Source organism: Misgurnus anguillicaudatus, chromosome 7 (assembly GCF_027580225.2).
Source record: "Misgurnus anguillicaudatus chromosome 7, ASM2758022v2, whole genome shotgun sequence".
NCBI classification, from domain to species: Eukaryota; Metazoa; Chordata; class Actinopteri; order Cypriniformes; family Cobitidae; genus Misgurnus; species Misgurnus anguillicaudatus.
Window position 1 is genome coordinate 37,381,895 of NC_073343.2, and position 19,348 is coordinate 37,401,242.

At 34.9% G+C, this 19,348-nt stretch overlaps 1 protein-coding gene across 1 annotated transcript in view; it reads right to left on the bottom strand.

The window, feature by feature from the left end:
* Positions 1–17,716, bottom strand: part of tpo (thyroid peroxidase) — a 28,660-nt gene extending 10,944 nt beyond the window's left edge. Inside the window, exons 1-8 of the mRNA XM_055171448.2 lie at positions 17,360–17,716; positions 15,801–15,899; positions 14,655–14,739; positions 12,374–12,537; positions 11,761–11,884; positions 7,847–7,976; positions 4,892–5,098; positions 268–771 (exon numbers count right to left, since the gene is read on the bottom strand). Of these exons, the coding sequence (XP_055027423.2) occupies positions 268–771; positions 4,892–5,098; positions 7,847–7,976; positions 11,761–11,884; positions 12,374–12,537; positions 14,655–14,739; positions 15,801–15,876 (1,290 nt within the window). The 5' untranslated portion in view covers positions 15,877–15,899; positions 17,360–17,716. The remainder of the gene's footprint in view (positions 1–267; positions 772–4,891; positions 5,099–7,846; positions 7,977–11,760; positions 11,885–12,373; positions 12,538–14,654; positions 14,740–15,800; positions 15,900–17,359) is intronic.
* Positions 17,717–19,348: the final 1,632 nt, after the last annotated feature.

The window sequence follows — 19,348 nt, forward strand, 5'->3', positions numbered from 1 at the left end:
AATAGATCTGTAAAATTACTGTACCCTAAACAATCACACTGTGCTAGTACCACGGTATATTGGTGTCAGATGGATCATTTGATTACCATATTTGTGTTTGGTACTGGTATTTACATGGTACATTACTCCAAGGTACTTGAAGAAATATCTATCATCATATCCACTAAATCATTGGTTACCATGATAGTCTTCAAGATGTGAATTAAGAGATTTACTAGTCCTTTAACTAGTCACTTCTTTATCCAGCAATGCAGGGATGTCTGTTACCTGATGCAGCGCTCCAACGATTTTGCGTGTCTCCTGATAGATGACCTCTGACCTCCAGTGAGGATTCAGTCGTCTCAGGTGTTTGGCCACACGGTTGTGTTCTCTCATCCAGAGTGTGTGAAGGGCCGACAGGGACAGAATCTCGTTGACTCTGCTGTCTCCAGCCACGAAACAATCCACCCGTTCATTCGCCGCTGAGCCGGGCTTCTGAAAGCACGCGGACGGTCCGGAGGTGACGGACGGCAGGTACAGCCTCCCGTTATCAGTGTGTTCTCGATTGACAGCCAACAGACCTTCAGGACTTGAGAGATTTCTGAGGGTTTTCTCAAGCTGCTCTGAATGACCGTAAACGGTAGACGCATCTATGAAAGAAGTGATTGAGTTTATTTGTTGACGTTGTGTTGTGTTTTGCAAATTGGGCTGCAGATCCGCTAGGCAGGCGGGTGAAGAACGGAAAAATGGAAGACAACCTTTACTGCCGGAGAGTTTATCAGTCCTGGATATCTGGTATAGAGAGAGACAATTAATCATTTTTAACAATGAGTAAAAATAGATGAATGACTTTGTATGGTTTTAACATGACATACAGAATTATTACATTGATGTCAATGAAACTTGGCATTTGCTCCGACTAACGTCCATTTGAATTTGTAACAGCACAAATAAATTTCATGGTTTGGTTCATTTAATTGGAGGCTTAAAAATTGGATCTTTACTAGCAAACATCACCATTTAAGAGGATAATCAGACCTGATGAAGAAAATGTTGATGAAAAACTCTTTCAAACATGATTATCAGCTCAACAACATTGACATTTAAACACGTCCCTTAAAAGTCAAGAGATTTTAATGAAATTTAGTCAAAATCAACAAAGGAAATTGTGTGAAATCACTATTAGGGGCTGCATGGGTTGGGGGGTACGATAACTTGCTAAATGATGTGATAAACGATATGCAATACGATAATGCTTTGAGTTTGTAAAATCTATTTGGACTTTTGGACTAAAATATGTTTAAAATACTGAAAGTTATATAACAAACACACACGTTTAGTGTGTTTCACTCTGAAAATGGCTGGGTTATTTTTGACCCATAATGGGTAAATATTGGACAGAACACGTGCTGGGTTAAAAATTACACAATGTTGGGTTGTTGTTATGCAACCATGGGGTATAATAACCCAGCAGTTGGGTTAAAATTAACCCAGCACGTGTTCTGCCCAATATTGACCCATTATGGGTCAAAAATAACCCAGACCTTTTTAGTGTGTTCTGATCGTTGATCATCTTGCACACATCACAGCACACACAAGCATTAATTCATTTGGCAGTCTCTTTGCTAAAACTAACATAACCTCTGGAAGTATTAAAAGTATTTAGTTATTGCAAACTAATGCCATATGCACCCCCTATCATTTTAAAATATACAGTGCAGCAGTGGCGGCCAGTGACTTCTCTTCCGAGAGGCACGAATTCAAAATATGTGTTCAGAGTGTCGTGTGTTGCTCGTCATGTCCAAATACGTTTTTGTTGCATCATGTAAACCATGTGCATCATGCGTCATGTCAAAATATGTTTTTGTTGTTGCATCGTGTGAACCATGAGCATCATGCATCATGTCAAAATGCGTGCCTGCTGCACACGCATTAAAAGGGTTTATGATAAAAGAGATGCTAACGTTCACAAAAAAAACTCAAGACACTAACTTAACACTAAACTATGATTGCACATAAGATTAAGCAAGTATCTAAACATCTGTGTCTATTTTATCATTAACCCCTTCTAAGCTTCTGCAGCAGGCATTTATTTTGACATGACACATGATGCACATAAGTTTACATGACGTGCCGAACACATATTTTGACATGACGAGCAACACACTTGATGGGCTAAATACATGTAAATCATTAGGAGATCATGTTCTGTGAAGATATTTAGTACATTTCCTACCATAAATATATCAAAGCTTTGTTTTTGTAAGTGGATGCAGGCGCTAAAGACTTCATTTGGACAACTTTAAAGAGAATTTTCTCAATATTTAGATTTTTACACCACCTGATTTTCGAATAGTTGTATCTCGGCCAAATATTGTCATGTTCTCCTAACAAACCATAAATCAATGGGAAGTATATTTTTTTAAATTCCACAAATGGATCTTTATGATATAAGGTCCAGGATCACAAATCATCAGAGTTACAATCAAAGCAGTGTATAAAACATAACATCAGCAATATCACAGATTTCACATCAGATCAAAACACTGGACCTCTGAGAAGACAAAAATCAATAATCTCTTATACTGTATACATATATATTGATATATATATATATATATATATACTGTATACATAAATGTGACTATTTACACAGAATGCATTACAAATTAAAAACTTTGGCTGTGATAAGTATGCAAGTTCGGTAACTTCATGTGAAAATAATAAAAAATTTAGATTAATAAACCAATATCAACAAGGAGTGAATCTATAAGGGTAAGCGAAGCACAAACTAACACAGATCTTTTACACAGTTACAGGGCTGAACGATCTGTGTCTTTTACTCTTACAAGTACTTAAAAGTCCTCATATTTTCATTTCATCCCTTCTGTTGTTGTTTGTGCATTTAAAGAGAGATTTGTGTAAATGAGAACAGATGCAGTGCTGTAGCTCAGGGCAGAGCCTCAGAAATAAAGGACAAATCTCAGTGTGAAATTACAGATTCAGTTTTCATCTTTTCAATTGGTCTGTTTTTACGATGTAAGGCTTGGAGCAGAGTTCATTTGCTTAAAATAGCTCTCGAGCCTACAGGGTTTCATGTTTTCAGAAGTGTTCAAACATGATGTTATACGAATGAAAATCTGTCATTTTCCATATTCATGCTGTATTTTAAAGAGACACTTCTTGAGATGATGGTTATTATTAGGTACAGTACTGTATATAAGCAGATACATGAATCTTATAATACTGTACGTCTGATTTGGAGTTTCAGATGAGATCTCGTCCATGTTTTTATTATGCTCATATTTACCACAGTCACATATTTTTTGTATAAGCTTAAACATTTCGTGTTTTTTAAGAATAACAATATGGGCTATGCTGTTTAAAGAGGACATATCAAAAAGTGCTATAATTGGGTCCCAGTAACTTAATCAACCCAGTAACTTAATTTTGGTAAAGCATTCTCTGCAAGCATGTGGAAAAAATAGATCATTAAAATTTGTCTCCCCTTGTGATGTCAGAAGGGGATAATACCACCCCTAAATCTGCTGTATCCAACCACGACACTGCAATTTAGTGAGAGATCAACTCATTTGCATTTTAAAGGACACACACAAAATCAGCACATTTTTACTCACACCTACAAAGTGGCAATTTTAACATTTTATAATAAATTATCTATATGATAGTTTGAGCTAAAACTTTACATACGTACTTTGGAGACACCAAATATTTAGTTGTCATTTTAAAAAAGTCTTGTGAAATGTGTCCCATTTAAGTTCTTGCCAAAGAAAAAAATGTCTTATTGAATATTCAGTTTCATTTGAAAATCTATTGACAAAGTTAAAAAGCTTTATTTATTTAAGTCTTTTGAGCATTGAATGAGTTATTACATTTTCTCTGGGATGGACTGAGTTGAAAGATTAATCATAAATTCTTCTGTTTTTTTGTCATTTACAGTCCGATGCCGAGAGCACCGAGCATCTTGTATTAGTATGCAGCATACAATGTGCACACGGTCTCAGGGTGGACAAAATAAAAACACTGTTTTGTATATCTATGAAAGTCGACTCTGCGCCCTCGACTGCGTTCGGGCGGAGAGATGAGATACAAATCGGCATTCCCAAACTCTGCAATATTTCTCACATTTTATGAGCAACTGCTGCCCTGAAGGATTCAATATGACTGCAAAAAGCTTTGGCAGCAGCCTCCATTTTCAGAAGCGTTTATGCTTTGCCAGAGATAAAGAAGTAATCATTTAGATATATATATTTATTTATTTATTTATTTGTATATATATATATATATATATATATATATATATATATATATTTATTTATATTTCAATTGCAGGCTCAGCCACATTCACGGGTTCATATTCGTTGTTCCAAACCAAGAGTTTTGAACTGTCCTCTGAGTCGAATATATCCAGACCACTGACTCAAGAGAGACCGTCAACATCAGACACAGAAAAAAACACGAGACAATAACTTCACCCCGGAGGAACAGCGTGACATTTTATCTATTCAAACAAAACCACTTCTGTCAAAGCATTGAAAAAATGAACAGTCAACCTGTTTCATGACACTGAATGTCAAAGCAAGAGATAATTGTAATGAAGTCTCCCAGGCAATGTTTAATCCAGAGAATACAAGAAAACGCACTGCCATCTGATCTGAGACGTAAACAGATGATGCATATATGATTTATAACACACAATGCCAGAGACAGATGGATCATTTGTGGAAATATAAATGGCATAAACTGTGACACATAGTGGCTTTAGAAAAAAGAAAACTTTTTAGATTTTTCTAGATTTAGATGTTCCTTGTGTCCCCTACTGTATATACTTACACTATTCTGAATGGTTCAATGTTTTGATAATAATATAATAGATCATGAATGGTTTTACCTGAATAGGGAAACACGGGTTGGCATTTCTACAGGTGTGGAGACAGTTCAGTCCGTCTGTAAAAGCCATTTGACTGGAGCTTTGAGGGGTGAAGGAGATGTCATGGTCGATGTACTGACCCCAGTCCACCAGCATCTGGGAATACAAGTTATCCTCCAATACCGGCACATTAGAGCTGTGCATCAATTTTTCACTCACGTCCCGAACCTTTAAAGATTGAAATGAAGAATTCAGATGCAAACCCTCGTCTGACATGTTCTCTTCAAAATAGATGAAACTCTTATGTTTAGGCTCAGTTATTTCACTTTAATGTTAATAAAAACGTTTTTAGTAATGTCATTTCAGTGGTATTTAACAAATTTGACTCTTTTGCTGCAAAACTCTCAAAGTGCATGCAAGCAATTTTGTCAAAATCTTTTTGGACATGTCCCCACCACTTTTTGAAATGGGTGATTCACTTTTTGAAAGCATTTGGTTAAAATGTTCTAAAAAATCAAGCGATATCTGTGTGACTTAAGACTTGGTTTTGTGGTCCAGGGTCACATATGTTGCATTGTGTGCTTACAGTGTGTATTATTTTACATATGTAATGTATTTTTTAATTGTAATCATTGACTTAACGCGCTGTTGTTTCTACAGTATGGTGCTTTGGCCTGTTCAGTTAAGCTGGTGTTGCAGGGACTGTTACATGTGCAGTCGACATTGTTGAGGGTTTTATGCTGAGTATTTTCATGTTGTTGACTGGCCTACGCTATGCCCATTTTTGATGCACGATTATTCAATATTTTTCCCATCCTGCTGTTATGTTTTTTTCATCTGATCTTTTGTCCCCACCACTTTTCAACACAAACTGACGCCCCTGATGCGCTGGTCATCTCACTTTATTGTGGACTGGGTTGGGGTGGTCATTAAAATCAAAATAGGAAAAACCTTGTATGTTGCATGCAATATATATATACTGGCAACACGTCACAAAGCACCAAGCAAGATGGAAGACGAGGGAGCGGTTCTCAGAAATATTTGCAACAAACGCTACTTTGTAAATGTTGAAAATGTTTATCATTATCTTATCTTGTTATTAATATGACCTGGTTTCTATGATTCATAAGCGTATGTTGCCAGTTTACAGGGCGATGTCATCTAATGGGTGTTTTCGAGCCCATTTAGACTGAAATAAAGGCGGGTTGTAAAAATAGATACGGGGTGCAGGGCGAGTAGCAGGGCAGGCCAAATAATTTCATAAAAGTGGGACCTTCAGGTTGGAAAAAAACAGACCCGTGCATCACTAGTATGCACCACATGGGTCATTCTACAAAAAAGGTGGGAATGCTTCTCCCTTGCTTTTGCAGACCCCTTAATCATTTAATTTTACCCATTAATTCCATAATGATATATATTTAATAAATATAGACTGTCCTTAATGATGAAAGAGTTTATTTAATTATTTAATTTTATTTTTTTTCCTTTTTTAAAACTTTTTTTTTTAAATGTCTGATCCTGAAAATTGCCCTGTCCCTTTGATCATACATGAAAGTTGAATTGTGTACTTATTATTTAAAACCACGTTTTTATAAAACAAATCTAATTTACATTTACCTTTAACCCTGTATGAATTTACTACAACACTGAAATGATAAAAATACACTATTAATATGAATAATATCAAAATATCTGTCCACCAAATTTATGTCATTGTAACATTACCCAAAACACTTTTATTTTGAAACAATGCATCAGCTCTTTGAAGTTTTTCTTGGGTCAAGAGGTCAGAAGTGCAGTGGAGGAAGGCAAAAAAACCTTATTTGTCTAAAATATCATGATATATCTAAGAATTTTGAGATAAGATTTTTTGGATGTCATTAGTGTTAGGCCTACTCTTTTTTTTATAGCTGGGAGTGTTAAGATCTTTACATAAAAATACATTATACTGAAAAAGTATGTGATTGTTACATCTCTGATGAAATAGCACATGGCTAATGGCAGCCATTTTGCAAAAAATTTAGTTTTTTTTCTGTAAATTGTCATTGATGTTACTGTCATTGGTGTTACTGTCATTGGTGTTATTTCTTTAATGAGTACTTCCTAAGCACTATTCCTTTAACTGACCAACATAAAAGCATAAAAACAAAACAAGATGGAAAAGTTTATAAGTTTTATCATATTCATTATTATATTCTCATTTTGTCAGGTATTGAAGATACAACGTCATGGATTTTTTATTAAAATGTATTAAAAAAGTTAAACATAGATTATGCTCCCCGTTTTGCGGATTCATAGATTTGACTTGAAGTTAATTAATGCTATTAAAGAAGTTTAGGGTATGTTGAAAGAAGTTCATTTAAGCAGATTTCCATTACCTGAATTCCACCTTTTCTGTAGAATGACCCACATACTGTAAAGAATATGGACGTAGTGTGAAGCCATTTTTTGAAGCAAAGGTGTGCCTGTCGTTGCCATCTTGGCCGCACATCACTCACAGATAACCAATAATGGATAAACATACATTTACACTGAAACAGATGTCTGTAATATTTAACTTTTTTTATGTTATTTTTAAACATCAGAAACCTGAGGATTTCCTCTGTAGAGAACAGAATGATGTGATATCTGAATGGTTTGTGTTTGTGTGTATGGGCATTCAGGGAAATCTCATTAAAGCCCTCTGGCAGTATTAGTTTACCTGCTGAAATGTCATTAAAAGCTATTAAACTTTAATTCACTTCAATTGGATTGAAGTCTTTTTTGTGAGCATTCAAGTATCATCAGAGATAAATGTAAGAGGAGACTATATGAGAAAATGTCATGCAAGTTCTTGAATTAAAAAACTAGTTTCACTTACATTGTTTTTATACTTATAAACTCATTTAAACTGATAATATCATATAATTTGAATGTTGTTTGTTGGTATTTCCTTCATGAATCTTGTGTTACAGAAGATGTTTCTCCACAGCTTACCAGAGGAAGTTTAAAGCCGTTGTATTGACGGTCGATATTCCAGCCTTTAGGTTGAATTTCATTGTCTTCATATTCAGCTGGAAGCCATCTGAGCAAACCGCTGTTAGCAGATCCCCAGAGAGGATTTTGTCTAAATAACACAATATTATTAGTGCATGTGTCATGAACATCACATATTTAAAGCAATACAAATGCAAACATACTAAATGATTAAAATGACACATGCTTTGAGAAATCTGTCAGAAATCTTTTAAGGTCATGAGCAATTATATGCAAATGTCAACCTTACAATGAAAAATAAAGTTTTAACCAAAAGTTTTTAATCATATTGATATCTTGTGTCAATGTTTGGTGGCTTAATACCAATGTGAGGTCTTTATTTAATCAAGTAATTTCCAGAATCTAACTTTAACAAAAAAAAGGACAGTTTTTTTGTGAAAGATATCAACAACTACAAGCTGTAGTTGTATGGTTGCCTGGCTGTTATTTTGTGTATTAAGTCACATTGTTTTTTTTTTAGATATAACTCTTGTTCTTTTACCCACCCTTCTGACCAGGACACATGATTTAAGGTGGTTAAAAACCATTTGAGATGAAGAACAGCGTGTTAGGACTCATGCGACCCTGCTGTCATTGTGTGATATTTTAATAACCCATCTTACAAGCTGAGCTGGAAAGCTAAAATGATTTTCAATGAATGTAAATCACTCAGTGTTCCCGAAAGAAAGAACAAGAACGGATAAGTAATTTTATTCTGAAATAATACATCAAATTTTTGAATACTAACCAATGTGATCTGATGAGAATTTGGGTGTGTGTTTTATGGTTGTACCCGTACATTTAGTTACGTTTTCATACACACTGAAACGTATAATATCAATGTGTTGATAGGACTAATACATTATTTATAAAACAGCTTTACAAACGTACAGATTTGTACGTATTTCTATTCAGAAATATTCAAATCGGGCATTGCATTTCTTAAACATGTTTTCAGTCAACTTATTTATTTAAGACTGTTTACTCATTTACTTAATAAAATGTTCATGACTTTACACAATAGGCCTATTAAACAAGACTAGACTTTAAAACTTTAAAATGAATAACGTTTCTGTAAACATTTAACAATTTTGTAATATTTAGGCGTTTTCTCTTATGCAACAATAATTACGCCAATTCACAAGATGTTCATTTTATTCATTCGCTGTAATCCACATCTTTAAAATTCATATGATTGTGAGTAACAGATCCAAATTCAGCCCTTTATCCAGCGATCTTGATCCCAGTTCTCATCGGTGACCGTAAACGTCAATTCTTGCATTTGTTATTAATGATTGTGCCTCAATAAGCTTTACGACACATTGCTTTACGGCAGTGATATCAAAGCTCATTGGCTGCGTCCGAAACCGCATACTGTATAGTAGGTACTGAATTAGATGAAGTACCTACTTACTTGGCGTTAAAACAGTAGGTACTGTATAGTATGAATCCTGGTAGTATGAATGAGGTTTTTTACATTGCATAATATAAAAAATAATACATTACGTATTTTAAACATTTTGTTTTTAAAGGGTTTGAGGTAGGGTTATGGTCAGTGTTGGGGAAAGTTACTTTTAAAAGTAATGCATTACAATATTAAGTTACTCCCAAAAAAGTAACTAATTGCATTACTTAGTTACTTTTCATGGAAAGTAATGCTTACGTTACTTTTAAGTTACTTTTGCATTACTTTTTCTTGGCTGAGGCTTGATCTCTTTCTGGTCTTGCAGGTGTTTTTATGACTAAAAGTTCTGCATTCAGAAATTGCATATTTCATCACAAAAATGTTGAGCTCTGTCCTGCCATCTCAGTTTCTTACTCAAACTGTTTCCACACAGGCGTGTACGCACACCCGTCGCTATGGGCGGGCCTTAGGGGGCCAGGCCCGCCCTCAAGGACGCTTGTGCCCCCCCCAGTATTTAAAAAAATACTGTCATTTTAAATTATTAATGTTGCTAATTTTGTGTTGCATTAATGTTGTATTCTTTATAATTCAAACATTAAAAATATAAAAAACAATGGTGTGATTTTGTTTGATTGATGGGAATCTAGCTACACTGCAACAGCCTATCACGAGGCTACGTACGACACGTACGTGACGTAGCCTACGTCAGTGTAGCCGCTCAACAGTTACCGCACTTTTTTTAAACTGGATGAGTTTTCGCTTAGCTATACATACTGCTTTAAGATGGATATTATCCGCAAATGGTTAAAAGCCCAACAACAGTCTCCAAAAGACGCGCAGCAGTCAGACAGAAAGAAACTCCGGTGGCCTTGCAACCAATTTGGCGAGCTGCTCCATTCGTTTTACTTTGTTATCTGACGACGACACCAACGTAACCGCTAAAATGTACATTTATAATTGACTGACATGTTTGTCTCAACGAAAATGAACCTTCCGACAACCACACAATGTCGCAAGTGCTCTTGGCAAACAGATGAGAGGTTTGAAAAGGACATTGACGCACACAGGCCAGAGAGTTCGGGTCTTCTCGGGTCCGTTCAGAAAAAACACATTCATTTTTAAATTACCAGAGACTCGATGCCACTATTATTGTACCCGACCCGTGTCCGAGGCACATGTGAAACTTTTAGACCCGAACCCGATCGGGTCTCGGGTCGGACCTCGGGTTTTCGGATCTAAGTGGAGCCGTGAAGACCTCTACCAGAGAGGACTCTGTTTTGGGTAGGTGGTATTATTGACTTAAAATATCTTTTAAATGCTATGTTGTTACAATTTTTTTAATTCACATTTCTGTTTTTTACATTGCATAATATAAAAAATAATACATTACGTATTTTAAACATTTTGTTTTTAAAGGGTTTGGGGTAGGGTTATGGTCAGTGTTGGTGAAAGTTACTTTTAAAAGTAATGCATTACAATATTAAGTTACTCCCAAAAAAGTAACTAATTGCGTTACTTAGTTACTTTTCATGGAAAGTAATGCTTACGTTACTTTTAAGTTACTTTTGCATTACTTTTTCTTGGCTGAGGCTTGATCTCTTTCTGGTCTTGCAGGTGTTTTTATGACTAAAAGTTCTGCATTCAGAAATTGCACATTTCATCACAAAAATGTTGAGCTCTGTCCTGCCATCTCAGTTTCTGACTTAAACTGTTCCCACGCAGGCGTGTACGCATAGAGTGCATAATGTGACTATGCGTTCAGTTTAAATCAGTAAATAAAATCTAATTTATTAAACTAAAAAAGTAACTTGCATTACTTTTTTTAAAAAGTAACTTAATATTAATGTGTACATTTATAAAGTAATGCACTACTTTACTCGTTACTTCAGAAAAGTAATATTATTACTGTACATAATGCACGTTACTTGTAATGCGTTACCCCCAACACTGGCAACATTATCGATAAAATGGTTAAAGACAAATTACACAGCAATCTGGTATGAAAGCTTTGTAAATGTTTTACGTTTTATAGCTGTAATTAAATGTTGCAAATATGTCTACATTGTACCCTTCAGCATCTATTTAAACGTACAAAAAAGCATGTTTAGTGTTTTTGAAAGTTAAGTGTTAATCCTATTACTAAAGAGAGCAGTAATACTGTAACACATTATTTAGGAAGCAACAGATGATGCAATAAAATCAATCATGACAGAGAGGCAAATTTCTCCTCTGTGGGGCTTCAGTAACATATTGTATTATTCGTCTACTCTTTAGTAATATTTTCATTTGGCCTTCATCTGGATCAAGCTGTGACCCTTCTACCCGTCACAGGTCATCTTGTCATATCAACTCATATCCCGTTCACTAAAGGCCACATTTCAGTTGACTCTGTAAGGTCTGAGTTTTGTGTTTTCAATCAGCGAGTCGAGGTTCTTTCTATATAAATGATTAAGATAGGAGTCAGATGTACCTGTTATTACAGACTCCTGAGAGACTGCGATATTTGTCTTCTCCGATGCAGGTGCTGGGATGAACAGAGCGAGGACATCCAGACAGGTCGGCGATTCGCTCGACTTCTTCCACAGAGAGAAGATCTTGAAAAGAAGTTGATGTGTTTACGAATGCAAATAAACATACAAGAGTAAACACTCAGTCCTCTGAGTCGTCTTATCGTCTCTTCTGCATAGATTACATCTGACATTTAAACTCCTCTCCGGAGAGCCACTGCATTAATCCAGTTGTGCACTTCACATGACACAGAGAATAATACTGAAGTCAGTCTTTACCAAAGTATTGAAAAATTACATTAAAACAGTCATGAACGTCTGCGTATTACAAAATATCAAAGCACGTGAGGTGTCAGCTACAGTTAATAAATTATGTCGGAGCTTTTAAATGTGACTTTTATTCATTAGCTTTAACATTTGTATAGGGGATGTTTAGTGGATGTATGAAGTCCTTATTCTAAAATTTGGACATTTGATATTTTACGTGAGAACCGCATGTGCTATGACTTAACAATACATAATGTCTAATGAAATTGAAACATTTAAGGAGTACAAACTGTTTTATATGAGTCTCACCAGAGACATGAAGTGATCTTTTCTGTCTCCTGTTTGCTTTGTCTTTTAAAACTTGTAAAGTCGTTTGAAAGATTTCAGCGGCTTTGAAGAGGTCTTGGCTTTCTGATGCTGCTTGTCTGGAGATCATAAACATCTGTTCAGGGGACGATGGAGAACGTGACCTGCTATTTAGAGAAGAATTCATTATTCATTCAATTTGCTCAATTTTTGTAAGGTAAGTGGTTGCATGCAATTAAATGATCTAAATTTAGATATACAATATGTATTTAGTTGAACTTAGTTAACTTAGTAGAATTGAGTTCAATTCACCAATGTTACTATTATTTAATCATGTTAGTTCTACTTAAATTTAGTTAAAAAGTTAGTAAAGTAGCAACAGCAAACATTAGCAATCTAACCATAACTAACGCTCAACTGAAACAAACAATTGATCAGTGGCGGCTCGTGACTGCTCATCCGAGGGGCGCAAATTCAAAATATGTGTTCGGAGTGTCATGTGTGTTGCTTGCGTTTTCAAAATATGTGTTTGTTGCGTGATGTGAACCATGTGGGTCATGCATCTAGTCAAAATTAGTGCCTGCTGCACACGCTTCAAAACTGTATATGATAAAAAAGATGCTCACGTTCACAAAATACACGAAAGACACTTCCTTAACAGTAAACTTTGATTATGCATGAGATTATCCGAGTATCTGGCAAACGCGAGCGTCTCTTTTATCATAAACCCTTTAGACGCGTCTGCAGCAGGCACTTATTTTGACATGACACGTGATGCAAATGGAATCTCTTGACGCGCAGAACACATATTTTGAAAAAAAAAAAAAACACACACATGACGGGCTACATACATGTTGTGACGAACTTCTCATCGAGTGCCCTCGAAAAAAGAAGTCACCAGCCGCCATTGCAGTTGATTATGGCATAAACATTTCCAATTTAAATGCTTCCAAAAAAGACATTAACACTAACAATGCTTTCTGTTCAAAACAACATTAAAGACGACATATCATGAAAATATGACTTTTTCCAAGTCCCATATGCTTCTATGTGAAAAAGATCAACCCAGTAACTTAGTTTTGGTAAACCATTCTCTGCAAGCATGTGGAAAAAAATAGCTCATTGAAATTTGGCTCCCCTTCTGATGTCAGAAGGAGATCTTATTGTAATAATAACGCCCCTTAATCTGCACTATCCAACCAGGGCACTGACATTTAGTTCAGCTTATTTGCATTTTAAAGGACACACACAAATCGGCACATTTTAGCTCACTACAAAGAGGCAATTTTAACATGTTATAACAAAATATCTATATGACATTTTGTAACACGGTCTCACACCCATGGCGTCAATATTTGACGACACTTGACCATGCGTCAATATGTTGACGCGGAGGGTATACCTTTCGCGTCATTTTTTGACGAACTGGGGACTTCAATACTATTAGGTACGCGAAATTAAACAGTTGTCGCCTGGCATTGGGGTTAGAGTTAGGTTTGGGTAGGGATGTCATTATGTAAATCTAACCCTAAACCGACGCGAAAATGGTAGAAATGGTAAGAAAATAGGAAAGAGAATGCAACGGACTTAATAGTATTGAAGTCCCCAGTTCGTCAAAAAATGACGCGAAAGGTATACCCTCCGCGTCAACATATTGACGCATGGTCAAGTGTCGTCAAATATTGACGCCATGGGGTGAGACTGGGTTGCATTTTGGGATAAAACTTCACATGTACTCTGGGGACACCAGATTTATTTTACATCTTAAAAAAAGTCTTGTGAAATGTCCCCTTTAAATAACTTATAGATGTCAATGAGACTGTTCTCATCCTATAAGCAATTGTCTGCACAATGGTAACCACTTAAAAACCCAACAACAAAACAAAAACTCTTACATTAGTCCCCCTCTTTTCTTATCTTAATTAAAAATGCATAAAATAACCATTTATTGTGATATTTACTCTCATTATTCAGTTTCATGTAAAGCATGCTGGGAACTGGAAATCCCCAACCAGTTTAAGCAAAATTGCTTTAATACAACACAAATTATTCATGTAGTCCCAACTTAAATGAGTCAAGTTCACCTAAGTTGGTTTTAAACACATGTGACATGCCTAGAAAGTTAATATTTTTTCATTAAAACCAAAAATGACATTGTAATGGATTATAGAAGCAAATCTGAATTGCGTCAAATTAAATTATGGTCAGAATAATTTTTTATTCAGTGTATGAAAAAGATTTACTGCTGTGTGTCTGATAGAAATGATTATAGATGAGCATTTACCTGCGTGCAGTTTGATTCAGTGCATTGTTTATCATGTTAAGACTCTCCTGGAATGAAGATCTGATTTCAGACATGATTTGTTTCCCTGAAAACATCAATAACATCAAAAATAGTTATAAACAAACTAAACTGAATGAATATTTCATATTTTTAATATTATCATACCTGTATTTATACTGTTATTTTCAACCCAGTGCTGGGTCAAAAAGGGACAAACCCAGCCATTGGTTTAAATGAACCCAGAAAATGTTTTTCAAGAGCATTTTAAGAGTCAATCCCATTTGTGTTCCACCAGTAAATAAAAGCTATGAAGTTGTCTGTCAAGAAATCAGATTTGTCGCATTATTGTTCCCAACAAACGGTCTGGTTTCATCTGTGTTCTCCATTGAAGTTTTATAGGAAACATTAAGATTCAGGTTTGAGATGAATGTTATATCTCTAGGGTGGGCTTATGAATATGGGACTTATTTTGATGCTTTGGTATTCATGCCTTCTTAAGAAAATCTGGTGCCAGCGTCCCCACTTCACCCCTGATTATGCTGCCCGCACAAGCGCATCAAACCCGGAGAGATCACGCCGTGGGGTCGAGAACATAAACAAAACCGGAGCGCTTTCACAGATGAGTCCGCTGCCCAAATTCTGCACTGTCATGTGGGTTTGGTCTGAAAGTAATGACATTCCCCGCTGGAGTTACATAACACACATTACAATACCAGCTTAACAAGCTCATCCACTCTTTAGACACCGATAGCAGCTGAGCTTTCTCGCCGTGGTGTCCGCCATCATTTGACCTTTCCTACTATATGTGGGGACCTGCAATTTCTCAGGCAATGTCCCAAGGGCCACCACAGGAGATATCATTACAGAAATCTGGCACCAGATGTCATGGACCAGATGTGCTTAGAAAGTCGAGTCTGGAAATGTTCAAACTAAATGTCAGCAGGTAGAAAATAAGCCGTAATGAATCGGTCACCAGCTGTTCCTCCTGTTGAGTTCATTTCCACAAAACTCTTTACTGGTGAAGTGTTATGAAAGAATGCCAATTAATTACAAATTCATTGAAATCATGTTATATGCAGAACATCTTATACATCTATAGACTACAGCATATGCACAGTATACAGTAAAAAAGAAATTTTCACATACACTCGAATGAGTTTGATGATTTTGTGCCCAAACACAAAAGACTGCCGAACATCAGGACGAAGGTCAAATGCATCATTCTGTCACAAACGTTCACTTAAGCTGAAAGAAAAATGTGTGCTTTAGTTTGCAATGACACACACACAATGAACAGTGCAATATTTTTCAAATCACAACAAGGGTCCATGAATCCTAATGAACTAAGACATAAATGTATTTTTACTTAATCAAAAATAAATTCAGTGTTGAGTAAGTTACTCAAAAAAGTAATTAATAATTACTAGTTACTAATGACATCTTCAATCATGCAATTACATTACTGTACAAATTAAGCTCTACAAAAAGTATTTAATTGGTTACTACTGATTACTTTTAAATCATTTATAGTAAATGATACAAAGACAGGCTTGAAATGGCTTGAATAATTTCCATTAAAGTTACAAAGTACATCAATTATTTTGCTGCTCTCACGTTTTAAGGTCCAATTCTCACTATTAACTAACTATTAACTTCTTTTGCCTCAACATACTCCTAATTACTACTTATTAATACTTAGTTAAGTAGTTGTTAAGTTTAAATATTGATAGGAATTGGATAGGATTAAGGATATAGAATAAGGTTTTGTAGAATCAGGCATGAATATGTGCTTTATAATGAACCAATATATCAGTTATATTAATGCTAATAACCAACCAGTTAATAGTGAGACTTGTAAACTACACTAGTAGTGTGTTACCATTAGCTTATTAACTCACCAAAGTATTTAAAGTTAGAAGGATTTATAAAAAACATGCATTTTATCCTCAGACTTCAAATGTTGATGTTAAATCCACTATTGTATTATATATCATTGATCTACAGTCCATATACACAGTATTTACTTCAATTACATCAGAAGTTACTGTCGTTAAATTACTGAGTAATCCCTTACTTTACTTAATCAAGGGAAGTCATTAAATTACAATTAGTTACACCCAACACTGGTCTTGAGTCATGATGACTCTTCATTAGTTTTCATCATGATTCATGGACCCTTATTATAAAGGGTAACCAAACATTTAAATGTCAAAACTACAGAGATTGAATTATATATATACAAATTTAGATTAATTTATATACTCTGCAAAGTAAAATAAACCAAGTGGCACTTAAAGATGCAAAACATTTAACATAAAAATGTGTTTGATAAAAAAATACATATAGTGTTATAAACGTATTATGACACATTACATAACATGGATTAATGTAATATATACATACTTAGCAACTTATTCTCTATTCATCGTGCCATAAACAACATAATTGTATACAGATATGAAATAATGAAAGTATAAAACCATACATTCTCAGAAATAAAGGTACAAAAGCTTTTACAGGCAGGGGTGGTACCCTTTCAAAAAGTGTTTTTGTACCAAAAGGTTGCAAATTAGGACCTTTTCAAAGGGTACATCCTAGTGACAACTTTAGTATTTTTTACTGAGAGTCTAATTAGATTAACAGATTAAAATAATAAGATACTGACCAATGCAACGTTATATAGACAGTATATAATGTATCCATACCTCTTTTCTCGGGTTCTGGTGATCTGTTGTGAGATATTTGTCTGTATTTTTCCAGTTGACAGTATTTTCTCTCTCCTGTGTTTTTGAGGGTTTTGTTCACCGACTGAAAACAGTCAAACTCTGCTGATTTTGCCCGCAGGACTCTTGATTCTCAAGGCTTTTGTTGCTCTGAAGCGTGAAGCTTTAGTGCCCTCAACACAAGATCATGTCAAGCATCTGTCAAGAGCAGCAAATCCTGATTATCTACTCGGAAATTCATGAATGTTGTAGCTTGATATAAAAATATAATTCCATTACACCAAAAGATGTTGTGCATTTTAATATTGACCAAAACTTTAGAGATTTACAGCTTTTGAATCTCTCAAGCTCACTGTCGACTGTTTCATAATAATGACATCACACCAAATTTTGTTGTTGTATCTGTACATGATTGGAGTAATTATATGAAATGAATAAAGATTTGAAAGTCTAGACGTGTGACTGAAAAACAAATCTATTACATTGCTTTAAAGATGCAGTATATAGGGGTACTGAACACTTTAATAGTATTTTTTGTGTTTTAAAACATCATCGTATTTTCTGGAAAATCTTTATCTATTTACCCTTAAAATACAGGGTTACACTTTATTTTACAGCATCACTGTTACTGTGCAATTACACATTTAGGTACTAAGTAATAATCATTAACAACATGTACTTACTATATGGTTGGGGTTAGGATTAGGGTTTGGTTTTGGGTTAGTTGCATGTAACTATGCATAATTAACTGTTATTACTATAATAATTACATGTAGCACAAAGACACCGTAAAATAAAGTGTTACCAAATGCAGTAACTCAATTGCTTGCTGTAATATTTTAGCTGTATGATCCAGTGTTTATACCATAACTCATAAGTAGTCCAATTAAATGTAGTATTTGGCCGGGCTATGATCCATAATTTAAGTCAATCCATTAATCTAGACTTCATTATGACCAATTACACCGAATGTAAAGTCTTTGTACAGGTAAAGTTACTCTGCTGTTCTTTTTTATGTTGTTGTTGTTGTGTAGATAGTTTACCAGCACTGTAAAAAATCCAACTTTAAAATGTTCATTCAACAAAGAACATTAAGTAACTTGAACAAAGATTTCTTTGTTGAAGGGCATCAATTGATTATTTTGTGTTCACTGAATGAAAAGAGCATAATCATTTAGCTAACAAATATTATTTTGTTGACTGGACTTAGATGTATAAGGTTTTTGTCCAATTCGTTCACCCAACTTGCCAAACTAAGTAATCTGAACAAGCAATTTAAAAAAAACAATGGTCGGAATGGTTCCCAGCATGCATTGCGACATGTCCACTTCTTTGGTTTATATTCACTAAAAAAGATGACTGTTTTAATGTTTGCTGGATTTATTTATGTTGTTATGTTGTTAATGTTATATGTTGTATTTAGAGTAATTTGGTGTAAGTTGACATTACTCAGTAAATTGAGTTAGGTGAACATCATCCAAGAGTTGAGTAAACTCAAAAAAGCTGTGCAGCAAGTTGCCTTGAAAATTTAAGTTAAGTCAACTTTTTATTTTTTACAGTGAGGGTGATTTTCATTTATAGATCATAAACAAGCTCTATACAAACTTGATTTTGTGCATCGTTGCATACTGAAGTGTATCAGATCATAATTCATAATGCAACATACACATTGCAATCTCAGCATTGCTGCGAGGGATAATAGCTGTCAGTATTAACAACACACCATAGGCTTAACAAAAGAAACATTTGAAGATACATTTCAAGTATGTCTAATTGTGTATACTCAGGGATTTGTTCAAATTACTAAGCCTTAATAAGTAGTCATAGGAACTATGTGCATTAGACGTCTGCACAGTACTGTACATCTCTAACAAATCAAGTGCATTATATAATACGATAAATATAATAATGCATATATATAATCCAACAAAACTTCTGTACTGTATGCAATGTCATGGTACTTACAACTGG